General features: G+C 37.1%; 1 protein-coding gene across 6 annotated transcripts in view; it reads right to left on the bottom strand.

The window, feature by feature from the left end:
* LOC109072428 (pleckstrin homology domain-containing family A member 7-like) overlaps positions 1 to 12506 on the bottom strand; it is a 93191-nt gene that overhangs the window by 36587 nt on the left and 44098 nt on the right. For 3 of the 6 annotated variants that reach the window (XM_042759932.1, XM_042759934.1, XM_042759935.1), the window contains one exon: positions 4081 to 4164. In XM_042759932.1, coding sequence (XP_042615866.1) covers positions 4081 to 4164 — 84 coding nt within the window. Of the gene's footprint in view, positions 1 to 731; positions 804 to 2667; positions 2752 to 4080; positions 4165 to 8297; positions 8355 to 10268; positions 10553 to 12506 lie in introns of those variants that run through there. The other 3 variants (XM_042759936.1, XM_042759938.1, XM_042759937.1) reach the window with 3 other exon arrangements.

The raw sequence follows: 12506 nt of genomic DNA, 5'->3' as shown, positions 1-12506 counted from the left end.
TGTTGCACCAAATACCTTCCACTTCTTAATAATAGACTTCACTGTGTTTCTGGTCATTGATAAAGCCTTTGAATTTTTTTGTATCCATCTCCTGACTTGTGCCTGTCCACAACTCTATCCCGGAGATCTTTTGACAGTGCCTTGCCACTCATAGTTGATTGTTTGCTTCAGTTGCACTACCAAGGACTGCAATGCTTCAGGGAAGCTCTTTTCATGCTGAGCTAATTAAAATGACCACAGCTGATCACAGTTGGATGTAAAATGGCTTTGTGTTCCATTGAGAAGGTGATTAGCTACACCTGATTGAGTTTACAAGTCATTTTTAGGAGGGGGTGATCTTTTTTCCAACTCGGTGATTCTGTTTTATAATTCTGACATGTTGCTGTTATATCTTTCACTTGGATGTTATAAGTTGTACTGAGTAAATACAGCTGGATAAAACAAAAACTGTTTTTGTCTTCATTTCAGGCTTCAAAGCAACAAAATGTGATTATTTTAAAGGGGGGTGATTCTTTTCTTTACCCACTGTATATCTTACATAATATAAATAAAAAAGTATCCTCCAACATGGCATGTATAATATAATATAATTGTAGAGGGTTTGCAAAGATAGAAATGACGAAGAAGTCTGGGTGGCGAGCAAGCACTCTTTATTGACCAAAATATAGCAAAATAAACTCTTTAGGCACACTGCCTCGTATAATCTCAAAACCAAAACAGTGCAAACACACCATCCGTGCTGCATCAGTCCTCTTTCCCTCCCAGGTCTGGGAGCTGCTTAAATCCCATCTCTCCGCCAATCACTGGAATTAGAGACAAGTGTTAGTTATGCAATTGACCGCCTCACTTTACCCAAACCCCCCCACCCCCCACTTTACCCCCGCCTCGCCACATTAATATAATATAATATAATATAATATAATATAATATAATATAATATAATATAATATAATATAATATAATATAATATAGAATAATATAATATAATATCAGTGTTTCTCAACTGGTGTGTCGTGAAATGTGGAGGAGCGCTGTATATCACTTCACTAAATCACAAAAGAAACTACGAGCATGTAACGTGTGAAATAAAAGTAAAGTACAAATAAATCACATAACCGGTACTTCATGTGTTAGCTGGGAAGGATTTGCATGAAGGTATGATATTCATTCTTTTCAGGAGTTTCCATGTTTCATTAACAGTTCATGTTAGTACTGTGCACTCCCAATGGTAACTGCTGTTTCCATAACCCCAAAATGCCATGTTATTTTCACTTTGTGTTATTTTGTATATGTTTAAATGATTGTAGTGGCTCATACCAACTTAATTGTATTAACAAAAACTCATTTGAGACTGCTATTTAATAGCCTTACCTTATAGGCTGTTCGTTCATAAGTACTAGTCATATTACAATTTGTGTATGGTAAGTAGGTAGGAAGGTGTATATATATATATATATATATATATATATATATATATATATCTATATATATATATATGTATATATATATATATATATATATATATATATATATATCCATCCTAAAAAAGTGGGTCGCGGCTTGATGACCATGGAAAAATGTGGGTCCCATGACCAAACCAGTTGAGAACCACTGTAATATTTTATACCAGCTTTACAGTTATATATATGTGTGTGTGTGTGTTTGCTCATTAATAGATATTACATAATGTTTAACAGAAACACTGTTCAATTAAAGAGGAATATATTTATTTTCAAAAGTGAAATTAACTTTAATGTACATTAACTGAGGATCTGTTAAATATTATATACTGCACTAATGTTCATTAATTATGTTAAAAGTCACCAATAAGTGTTGTATGGAGTTTGGCCATTAGAGGAATGAATAATTCATACAAAAAGGCAGTCAATGCACCATGCCCTAGTGTTTGTTGAGATGTGCACTGTGCTCAGATTAGCCATTCAGATCAATAGTACTGCACTGCCAGGGGAACAGGGAATCACTCCTATCACGGCACACATTTCCACTGACATCACCACCAATGGGATCGCAGAACACATTTTAGCCCTTCACTGAGGAGGGCTGGGAGTATGCAGCAGTATGAAGCACACTCAGATCAACTGAAATATCAGCATACTGCATATTAAGGCAGGATGTGTCTGCTTCAGTCGACCATAGTAAATACATATTTCAAGAGGCTTTCCCAAAGATCAGCACTTATTACAGCTGTTAGGGTGAGGTTAGTTTCCATAGCTAGATTACTAATGGAAAAGGCAGGTTTGATGGAGAGAGAAGAGCGAATGAGGCCAGACTTGTGCTTAAAATAGCACATATGAGCAGCGAGGATTGGTAAGTATTCCAGTTATGTCCTGAAACTTCACTATCTCTCTCTTTTACAAACCACAGGCATTGGAGAGCCCACAGAACAGTCTCACCATCATATCGACACAGCTACATCTAACAAACTTTCTCTCTCACTTAACACATTTGGCCATGATCTTTATCTCTTGGGCACTCGAACAAGAGGTCTGTAAGCTGGTAAACTAATAACTAGATGCCTTTGTGACACAAAGCTCAAATGACTCTTCTGGCTTCTGGTTAATCTGAGCCTGGACCTGGCACAGAGCCTCCACGCACAGTGGCCCTAATGAGAAGCATCAATCAACCCTGGAAGCAACATTTACTTACCTGTCATCAGCATGAGAGATGGTCTTCATGGCTGTGTGCGATATTCCTTCGAGAGTCCAACATTCTGAATCCATGAGCCCACCTCTATATGGAGAACATGGAGTGATAACAGGGAAATCAAGGCAGGCGGTTGAACTTCGTAATAGTTTTCACCTGGGTTTGTTTCAGCAGGCAGCAGAGCATTCTAAATAAACAGCAAACCCTCGTTCTCTCCTCTGGTGTTAGCGAGTAACACAATGAGATCAGTCTCAGCGGGGCATGTAAATCTGAGCTCTCTTAACCCTCACAGCACTGATGAGGAAGAAATCCCAGCTCAGCTTACTGACATATGGGAAGACACAGAAATTAATGGAGAGGAACAGGTGCCGTGTTACGCATTTTAATGGAATAGTGAAAAAAATTAACAATTCTTGATACTATTGTAAAATTATTTGAATTTATTGTATATTTATTGCTGATAATGGCTAATCTCAAAAAAACAAACTCATCCGTAACAGCACTTCACGCAAGCTTCCAATTCCACTGAATGATTCAGGTTCCTAATTGATTCCATACATTAACATTCCCCTGGTTTTCTGTTTATTGTGAGTTGGACATGAAAGTATTTGCGGTGCAGTGAGTAAATCAAGAACCACACATAAACAAGTTAATTGATTGATTCAAACCAGTAACTAAGGCTGCATTTGAAATTGCATACTCTCTGGGTAGGATTGGGTATCGCTTGAATTTTATAGATTCCGATTCTGCTTATTGATTCTGATTCTTATCGATTCTTAGTTTCAATTCCAATAGGATGAAAAAAAAACTCAAAAAAAAAAATGTAGATGTCAAACACATTCTGTCTTTTTACAAAGCTGTTACTGTTGCAGCTGAATAACATGAGCAAAAATCAGCAGCCTACAGAACACTAAGGCCTACAAGAGGAACTTTTGCCTATGGTTTTAACAAAAGTACAACAGCAAAAACACTAATATAAATTTAAAGACTAATATAAATTATAAGGTGGATAATAAGGTGGTATCCAAAGGAAGTGCACTTCAGAATCTCGCCGGAAACAGGGGCACTTTTTTTCTGTTGTTTTATGAATACTGTGAATTTGGACATACTACTCTTTTCCCATTCTGTTTTTCTACTATATAATTTTAAAGTATTCATATTTGGATGCAGACTACTTAATGTATGTCTTTTTATTACTTTTTATAACACCTAAACTTTCTCTTTCATCACATCAATTTAATCTGACAACTGAAATTTCTTTTGCTGAGATGCTGTGAAATTTGTTGCAAATATCATAAACATGGTAAACTATACAAATGACCTGCATTGACCTCTTAACCACCTGCCTTTAGAAAAGGCAGGAAGTGGGCATGCTAAAGTACATTTTGTGCTAATAAAAGGAAGAGAATCACTCACTGGTCCTGTAAAATGAAGTCAGTGTTTTCTGAGGAGATATGTCCCGTCACAGGATGCCTGAACGTCGTCGTCCTCTGGTTGTGGCTGCATCCGAGAAGAAAGGGAGGCAAATGGGGAAAAACAAGAAAATAAAAACAAAATGAGCAATCCAATATTAATCATGTTTAATTTGGCGTTTCCCTACCCCTCTGTGTGTACTGTAGTCGTAAGAGCAACATTCTACAGGAATACACTAAGTTTGAGGAATTCTGCTGACTTTCCCGCAGGAGTGCAGAATGTGTGGCAGCGCTGAAGTCTGGCCAAGTCCACTCATATTGTTTAACACAAAGTGTGGGGCTAAGCACAAACCGCTGCAGAAACTTTATTGATTTCAATTACACAGGGTCATTCAGTGTTTTAACTAGAGCATTAAAACATCTCACTGTCATCAGGTGTAATAAGACAGAGACAGGGGGCTTCTAAGTGTGAGAGGACATTGAAATAACACACATAATATGCCTGCTGTCATCAATTCAGTTAATCATTCTTTCTTCACACTGTGTGTTTGGAAAGAGTGAGAGTGGTGGTAATTTGATGAGTAAGGAGAACCCCAAGTGAGTGAATGCGGTCCTATATGAGGGGAAAAGGCTCCACCGCAAGTCACTTATCTATCATCATTTCTATTATGAACCTATATTTCCAACTATATTAAGTCACATTGCCTCAGCGACTCTCTGTGGACTCCAGGCTGATAAATACAGTTAAAAGAACAGGCATGGCCATGCTTCAGGTGCTCTGGCAATCATACAGCAAAGCGAAATTGTCCTTCACTGTAGGTTATAACGGATGTTAGAACTAAAACTAATAAAACAAAGCTGAAATAAAACTTAAACTTGCCTCAGAGCAACTAACTGAAAAAAAGTTTGGTTAAATTTTTTTATGGATGTATTGTTAATATTATTTTGTGGATATATGATCCCTAATCTAAAGTGTTACAGAAAGTATTAGAGTTGCCAAAACTAAAACTGCAATAAATAGAAAGCTCAACAGAAAGCATAAAACAAAATTCAGTAAAACTAAATGAAAACTGATAATATAAAAAGGCAATATAAAATATTACTAATAGCATATAAATAATACTATAATGACTGGGCCAGGGATGGGCACGGAAATAAAAGCAATGATAAAATGAGCAATGAAAAAAGCACTTATTGTGTGACGGCAAAAAAAAAAAGAAGATATTTCTGAGCCACTGAAATCCAACTGGTATGCAAATGTGCCATTTATTTATATGTATATACAAAGTTCTGTCATGAAACTCTGGATGGCGCATAATGATATCATTATTCACATGGCCCAGCTGATTGGTTCTTTTTGTATCAGCAGCTGTAGCACTTGCAACGCTTCAGAAACCCACCTCCTGGGCTGGCCATTTCATTATTTCAATGTTCTTAGCTTCAAGGAACTGCTTTAGCCATTTTGCAGTGTGACGGGTCATTGTCTTGCATGAAAATTGCAGGCTGATTGGGAGATGCTCCCAGGGAAGGAGGTTCAGATAAACATTTGCATTCACTTTGTCATGTAGCTGTATAAGACCTAGCCTTTTGATTCTTTCTGCTGATGAGAGGCTTGGTCACTGCTAATCGTGATTTCAGTCGGACATCTCTTAAACATGCCAAGACAGATCCATACCCTGTTCAGCACTGAACTAGTGAGAAATTCCAGCTGCAGCGATGAACCGATTCCTCACAGCAGCACTATATGTTGTTCTAAAAACATTGTTCTGTGTTCTCATTTTTAACCTAATTCACAGTTTACTAATGGTCTTGTATATTTATTAATTACGTAATGTTATGGTAATTAAGAGAGAGTAGAAGATTTCAGATACACATACAAGGCAAGAAACACTGAATAGAAGAGAACTAATTTTTCCTTTTGGCACTTAGTTGATAGGAAGACTAAAGAGAGGACAGGAAATTATATGAGCTGGACTCTAACCTTTGCTGCTGCATTAGCAGCATGGCTCAGAAAGCTCAACCTGCTACACAAAACAGCAAGTGATCTATATCACAAGAGATATATGAAACATCCCCCCAAAAACAGCATCTTACAAGCCTTCCTTCCATGGTGATGGCACATTCACCATGACAAGAAAACATAGGCATGGACCTTTCACAGTACACTGTCAGATTTAACAGGTTGTGGAAAATGCTTTTCTGTCTCTGCGAAACATGTCATCATACACCCCCAGTGACAATATATTGTCAAGTCCATTCTTTAGTGAACACTCATACCACAGGATTCCAAAGGTCCAAACATCCTCATAAGATCAGATTCAGCTGAATGCAAACATATGTCTCCAAACACTACAACAAGCTTCTATCTCTATCTGAACATTTAGTGCATCAGCAAACTCTGCTGCATTAAAGCTTTTCAGTGGCTGCATGAAAGAACACTTGACATTAAAAGCATGCACTACAAAGCCTTCACTACAACAATGGTTTTATCTATGTTGTTGCAGCCTGATCCAGCTCCTGAATAAACACTATCCTGTGGTCAATTCTTTTGTGGACCAAGTTTGGCAAATAACATGCAAACATTGTACGTAATCGACCAATCGTGGTGCATGAAAAGGTGGGATCTACAAAGAACAGTCAAAGCTATGCAAATACGTGTACATATTAGTGTTCGACTTGAAGCAGCACTGAGCATACCGAACGGTGTATGACATCAAAGTACCGTTAGAGCAATTCAAAAGCACAAGAAGCCGTCTGCTCTCTAGATCTCTCACGGTACTTTGTCATACAACAATTGGTCTGCGCAGCGCAAACAAAGCCAAAACGTGGATATTTTAATCAATATAGAAATCCTGGCCAGGACGTGTCCTGGGAAAATGGCACATTTGGTCACCCTACCCATAGAGTCAATATGACTTCGGTATAAGAAGCTAAATAATGCATTCTAATGAATTATAATAGCTAGATTTGATTGCATTCTGTGTGAACGGCCTGGTTTCAGTTTTGAAGTTAACAAGATCCTCTCCGCATTGATGGTCTCTTTCGCAATATTTGTAATTAACAACGTTTTTGCATTTGAATGTGGATATTTATTTTTAAATTCGACGAATATTCGAAATTCAATTTTTTTTGACAGCCCTAATGAAAACTTCTAATTGCAAGTAAAAAAAAATCAGAATTCTGAGAATTGTGACAAGCTTGTTTCCGCCAAGGAACTTAAAATAAATGAATAAATGAGACATTTTATCTCACATAACTGCAAAAAAAAGTCTTGAAGAAGAGATCTGTGATAAGTCTGAAAGAAAGTCGCAATTAAAGGCACAATGTAATTTTTCGCCACTAGAGGGTGCGTATTCTAAATAAACAAAGACCAGGTAGCTAGTTTGATAAAGCCATGACTGAGTGTGGAATCATGGGAGTTGTGGTCTTCATCCTCAGCCAATGCAATCTGATGGGGCTTGGGCAGAAATCATGTTCATGGATGAGCTAATGATTTATTAATGTAGTAGAATAAAGCAGGGCGAGACTGAAAGCCGTCAAAGCGAAACGAGGCCGCTGAACGAGCATAACACACGGCTCGAAAGCAGCGGAGCTTTTAATATGCCACAGTCAACTGCTTCCGCTCCTTCCGGTCATGCGTATGTGGGGGAAAAAAGCAGCGCTGTTTTATCATACTAGATGTGTTTGAGAGTACTGTTATAATGCTTCTCTGTGTGGTCGTCACCGGTCTATTAAAACACACAACATATTAAAGCGTCTTTGGTGTTTCCATGTGTTTTCTACAAAACAAGACTGGAAATCGAGGGGTTATGACGTCATTGGCAGGCGACCCAATGACACTATGGACACGGACGGTGTCGCTAGTTAAAATTGCTTATTTCTCTGGACTTAAACATTCTTCAAAACATTTGGGATAATATAAGTACACAAGTCAGCAAAATATATAACACTGTTCTAGTGGTTTTTGGATATTTTAATAAAAAAAAAATCTTACATACTTTTTTCCTTTTTTTTATTTCCATGGCGGTAATAAGCTTCCATACTATTGACAACATTTTATAAAAACTATTCATATCATGACACAATTAACCATTATTTTAGACCACCAAACACAACAAAACCAAATTAAGTGCTGATTATCTGAGAAGCAGCTCTCTAGGTCACAAAACAAACAAGAAGTGAAACCTGTACAGAAATGATGTTTCACGCAAGGTACTGTACCTCACTCAGTCGTCATCAGCCTGGCAGGCACAGACTGGGGCACCTTCCTGCAATGGGCTACAAAAACACAAGCACATTTCCTCTGTCACTAGCTTGTTCCAAAAGCATCATGCCATGTGCTTTGCTAAACTACATCGGCTCTATAAAATAGTTTAGCTATTTTCCACTGTTAATTAGTAAACTGCATTCTTTAGCTCTTTTGTTCTCATCATATTACTTCCGAACTACTTGCTACGGAATTCCCTGCATTAGCATTGGAGGATAAACAGAATGGCAAACAGTAGTGCTGTTTGTTTAGCCATGATCCTGGCAGCATATGACATTATGAATGATGATTATGAATTAATTCTTGTTCCTGTTAAGACTGCTGCTTTGTCTTAATACTAGAGACAAGAAAAATGGCAAAGCATATAATTAATAGGACAAACTAGAATAAGATGTGCCAACCCCTTATTTATGTATTCAATATTTTTTTTTTCATATATTGTCACATGACCATAAATTTATTTATGTTTAAAAAATTGTTGGAAAGATAGACAACATGTAACAAACATTATGTCTAGTATTACAGAAACCACAAGTAACCACAAGCACATATGCTGACAGTGGAAGAAGTCATGTAGTGGTGAAGTCTGGCCTGTTGATATTCAGCAGATTAAAGTCCATATACAGTAGAATTACCTCACCTCTCCACTCTCCTTGTACTATGACAGCTCTTGCCCGTGGGATGAACATATCATTTGGCATCTCGCAAGAGCTGAACAGGCAATTGTGAAACCAAAAGCCATGTTTATATAGAACAAAAACAACACATTATTTAACAAAACGGCTGATAACAGTACAGAAAGTTTCTACACAAAACATACCCAGATTTCTCCTAGTACGGCATAGTCATATTGCAGAAAAAAACTCCACTGGCACTGCACTGCATCAACAATAACTTTATGGGACCTCTCAGTGTCTTGTAATATTTAAGGTCTGTATATAAAAAGAGTTTTAGAGGAAGATTTTCAAAAGGAAGAATTTGAAATCATTGTCTGCCGTCTAAAAAGTTGGAATCGTTTATATGTTCATCTGGTTTGATGGTCCTAGAGCATACACCTTTAAAAAGAAAGATTTTTTAATTGGCATATAGCTCCTTGAACCTTTCCACCCCATAAAACTTTCTTTATAGTAGAAAACATTTATTCAGATAATTAAATGTTCTTCCCACTAAGACAATTTTTTATTTTTTTTTAACTGATCACTGAAAGCTTCTTTGGGGAACCCAAAATGGATGTTGTGAAGAATCACAGCGAAGCCCCTTTTTGAAACCCTAATTTTTAGGAGTGTATATTTAAATGTTGTGTTTTTCTAATGGTCACCTCTTCGCCAAGACCCTTACATGAAAACACTATAAAAAGTAACAGAAATTTTCAATGCCAAATCAAGACAGCATTATCACAAAGCACTAATTAATCAAAAGTGACTGATTAACCAAATTTCACTCCCCACCCAACACAGTAACACTTAAAAACAGCAATAGCAAAAATAACAGCACTTAAAATCCAGAACTCTCCTTGAGCCGCAGTTTTTAATCTTCATAATTTTTTTTAAGTTCATATTATCATGGGTACAGTATTTTCTCAGCTGTAAAATTCCTTTGCTAAACAAGCCGCTTAAAAAAAAAAAAAAAAAAAAAAAAAAAACATTTTTATTTTGTCACTGCAGAGTCCAACGTTCAGCTTGAAGGCTGTACCAAATTTCACGATGAACAAGCTCAGGGGTAATTTCGTATCAGGTGTCCCAAACTAACACCTCTCAGTATCAGAGTTTAAATGGTGTTCTAAATTAGATACATCATCACATCAACGGTACTATACTAGAAAAACAGAGTACAATCACTATTTAAACACAGTTTAAGAGTTCTCAATCAACTTCATCTTCAACTCTTTATCTTTTGGAGAGCATTCTGTCCTTAAATTGTCTCACCGGCAAGAGAGCAGTAGATCATCTACTTCCTCCTGGGCACATTCTGGGTTTGTCCTCTGAAACGGTGGCAGGATGAGAGAATCGCTCTGATGCTGAAGTTGATATCCTGCTGAAGTGAAGCGGCCAAAGCTCTCCAACCTCCAAGTTCTCCTGAGAACAGCCTGCCAGGAGTGTCACTCACAACAAAGTATTTGACGGCCGTTCAGAGATCAAACTCTTTCATGACCAGAACCAAGCTCTGCTACACAGCTTATCGGATCTACCCCTCTTCCCTCCAACTTTCCCTCCCTCTCTCTCTCTCTCTAACTCCCACCCTCTTTGTCTCTTGCCAAACTACAGCCCATTAATGAGGACGTCAGTGGGCAGAAAACTAAATTGGGAGGAGGTGTTTCTGTCCCAAAATAAATATTTCCCTAAGCTTCTAGCCTGTTGCCCTCCCAGAAAGCATATCGTTTCTATTGTTTTGGGAGATTTTCCATGGCAAATCACAGAGCTAATTGTTTTATTGTTTTGAGAGTTTCCTCTGCAAAAATGACAAGTCAAGGCACACGCCACTGCACTTGTGTCAGACTCTCTACAACAGCATGTTTGCCACATTTCAACCCACTGGCCAGACTGTGGGCTGTAAACACTAGTAGGTTTAGCTCACAAGAGATAAAACATGAGGTATGCAGACCAGGAAAGCAGGTGTTATTTACACAGCTCGAAAGCAAATACTGAATCACATACCCCCAAAAAAACCTTCAGCTCAATGGAACAATGGCCTTTACAGCATTTTCAATTAACTTTGAACATTTAAAATAGATTTAAAATGCATTTGGATGAGAAACTATGAGTTTGCATTGATAAATATGTATATTTGTGTGTAGTACTAGGATTTGCTTAAAAAAATGGTGCAACAAAAGTTCTGAATAAAATAAAGTCAGCAGCAAAAATAAGCATTTACGCAACTTTGTACAAGGCACATCAAATTATGCATGAATTTCACAAAGAAATACACTCTACATTATAATAATCTATAGCTATGAACATTATATATCTTAGTCAGGAGGAGACTGAGGAAGAAAAGATCAATTGTAAGAGGAAAGCACTGTGGGATTTGGTTACTCAGGTTGGCAGTGAATTACTTTAACTGTGGCGTTTTTCAGAAGACAAATTGTCCAATTGTAATTCATTTATCCAGCCTGTTTTCACTTGATGATTTTAAACGTTTTATATAATGTGCTCAAAAAGCCATTTTACAGAGTTCTGGGTAGGTCCTATTACCCAAAAGTTGTTTTTTTCCCCCATATATTTTAATGGCTATGGAGGAGTCACAAATATATAAAAGGGCTGTCAATTAAATAAAAAAATATAAATGTAATTATACATTTGAATAAAACAAATATAATTACATTATGTGCAGATTAATTTATCAAGTTAGTTAAATAATCCCACTAAATTAAATTAAATTAAATTATTACAATTTTAAAACAGATCATACAGTATATATATACAATTATAAAAGTATCACAATGAATGGAGTTTTCAATGCCAAGTAAATGTCATGAGTTTGTTGAGTAATATAAGTCATTTAGTATAAGAGCATCTGCCAAATGCATAAATGTAAATGTAAAATTGTTAAAACAAAATATCTAAAACAGATCTTTCTCCTACACAATCTCTACTCAACATTTTTAAGCGTATTTTGAATCTAACCAGCAACAGTGAATGCTCTTTAGAGCGGAGTGAAAGGACAAGAGTCCCTGAACAACGAATGGGAGATTTAGTGTGCCACAAACACAAATACTGTTGTTCACCCGCTGGGTTGCTCACAGGTTCAGCTGTAGTACCCAGTCCACCGTGCAGCGTGACGGACTGATGATGATGTACTAAACGACAAGCAGTGAGTGTGAAGAGACACTTAAAAGGGAACAAATGCTAAGACATAATTACTAAAATGATTAGCTCAATTTCCTACGTAAACAAACAAAGTGAAAGCCAGTACAACTACCCCATCATAATTTATGAAATATCAAAACTCTAATTACGCAGAAAATAAACCCACATGTTTTTGCTGTAACCCATTTGATTTCAGACTAAACAGATTAAAATGAAAATCCGATCCGGCGTTTTGCTCGCTAACGGAGCATTACCATGACAACATTTGCTCAGATGAACTGCTTCAGATTTAAAAGCCTCCGGAATAGCTCGTTCCAGAGCGCCTGGAGGGAAAACTATGGAAAAGTCTTCAAAGTT

Source organism: Cyprinus carpio, chromosome A7 (assembly GCF_018340385.1).
Source record: "Cyprinus carpio isolate SPL01 chromosome A7, ASM1834038v1, whole genome shotgun sequence".
Lineage (NCBI taxonomy): Eukaryota > Metazoa > Chordata > Actinopteri > Cypriniformes > Cyprinidae > Cyprinus > Cyprinus carpio.
The sequence above is the reverse complement of the archived record's forward strand: the minus strand, read 5'-3'. Positions and strand labels throughout refer to the sequence as shown.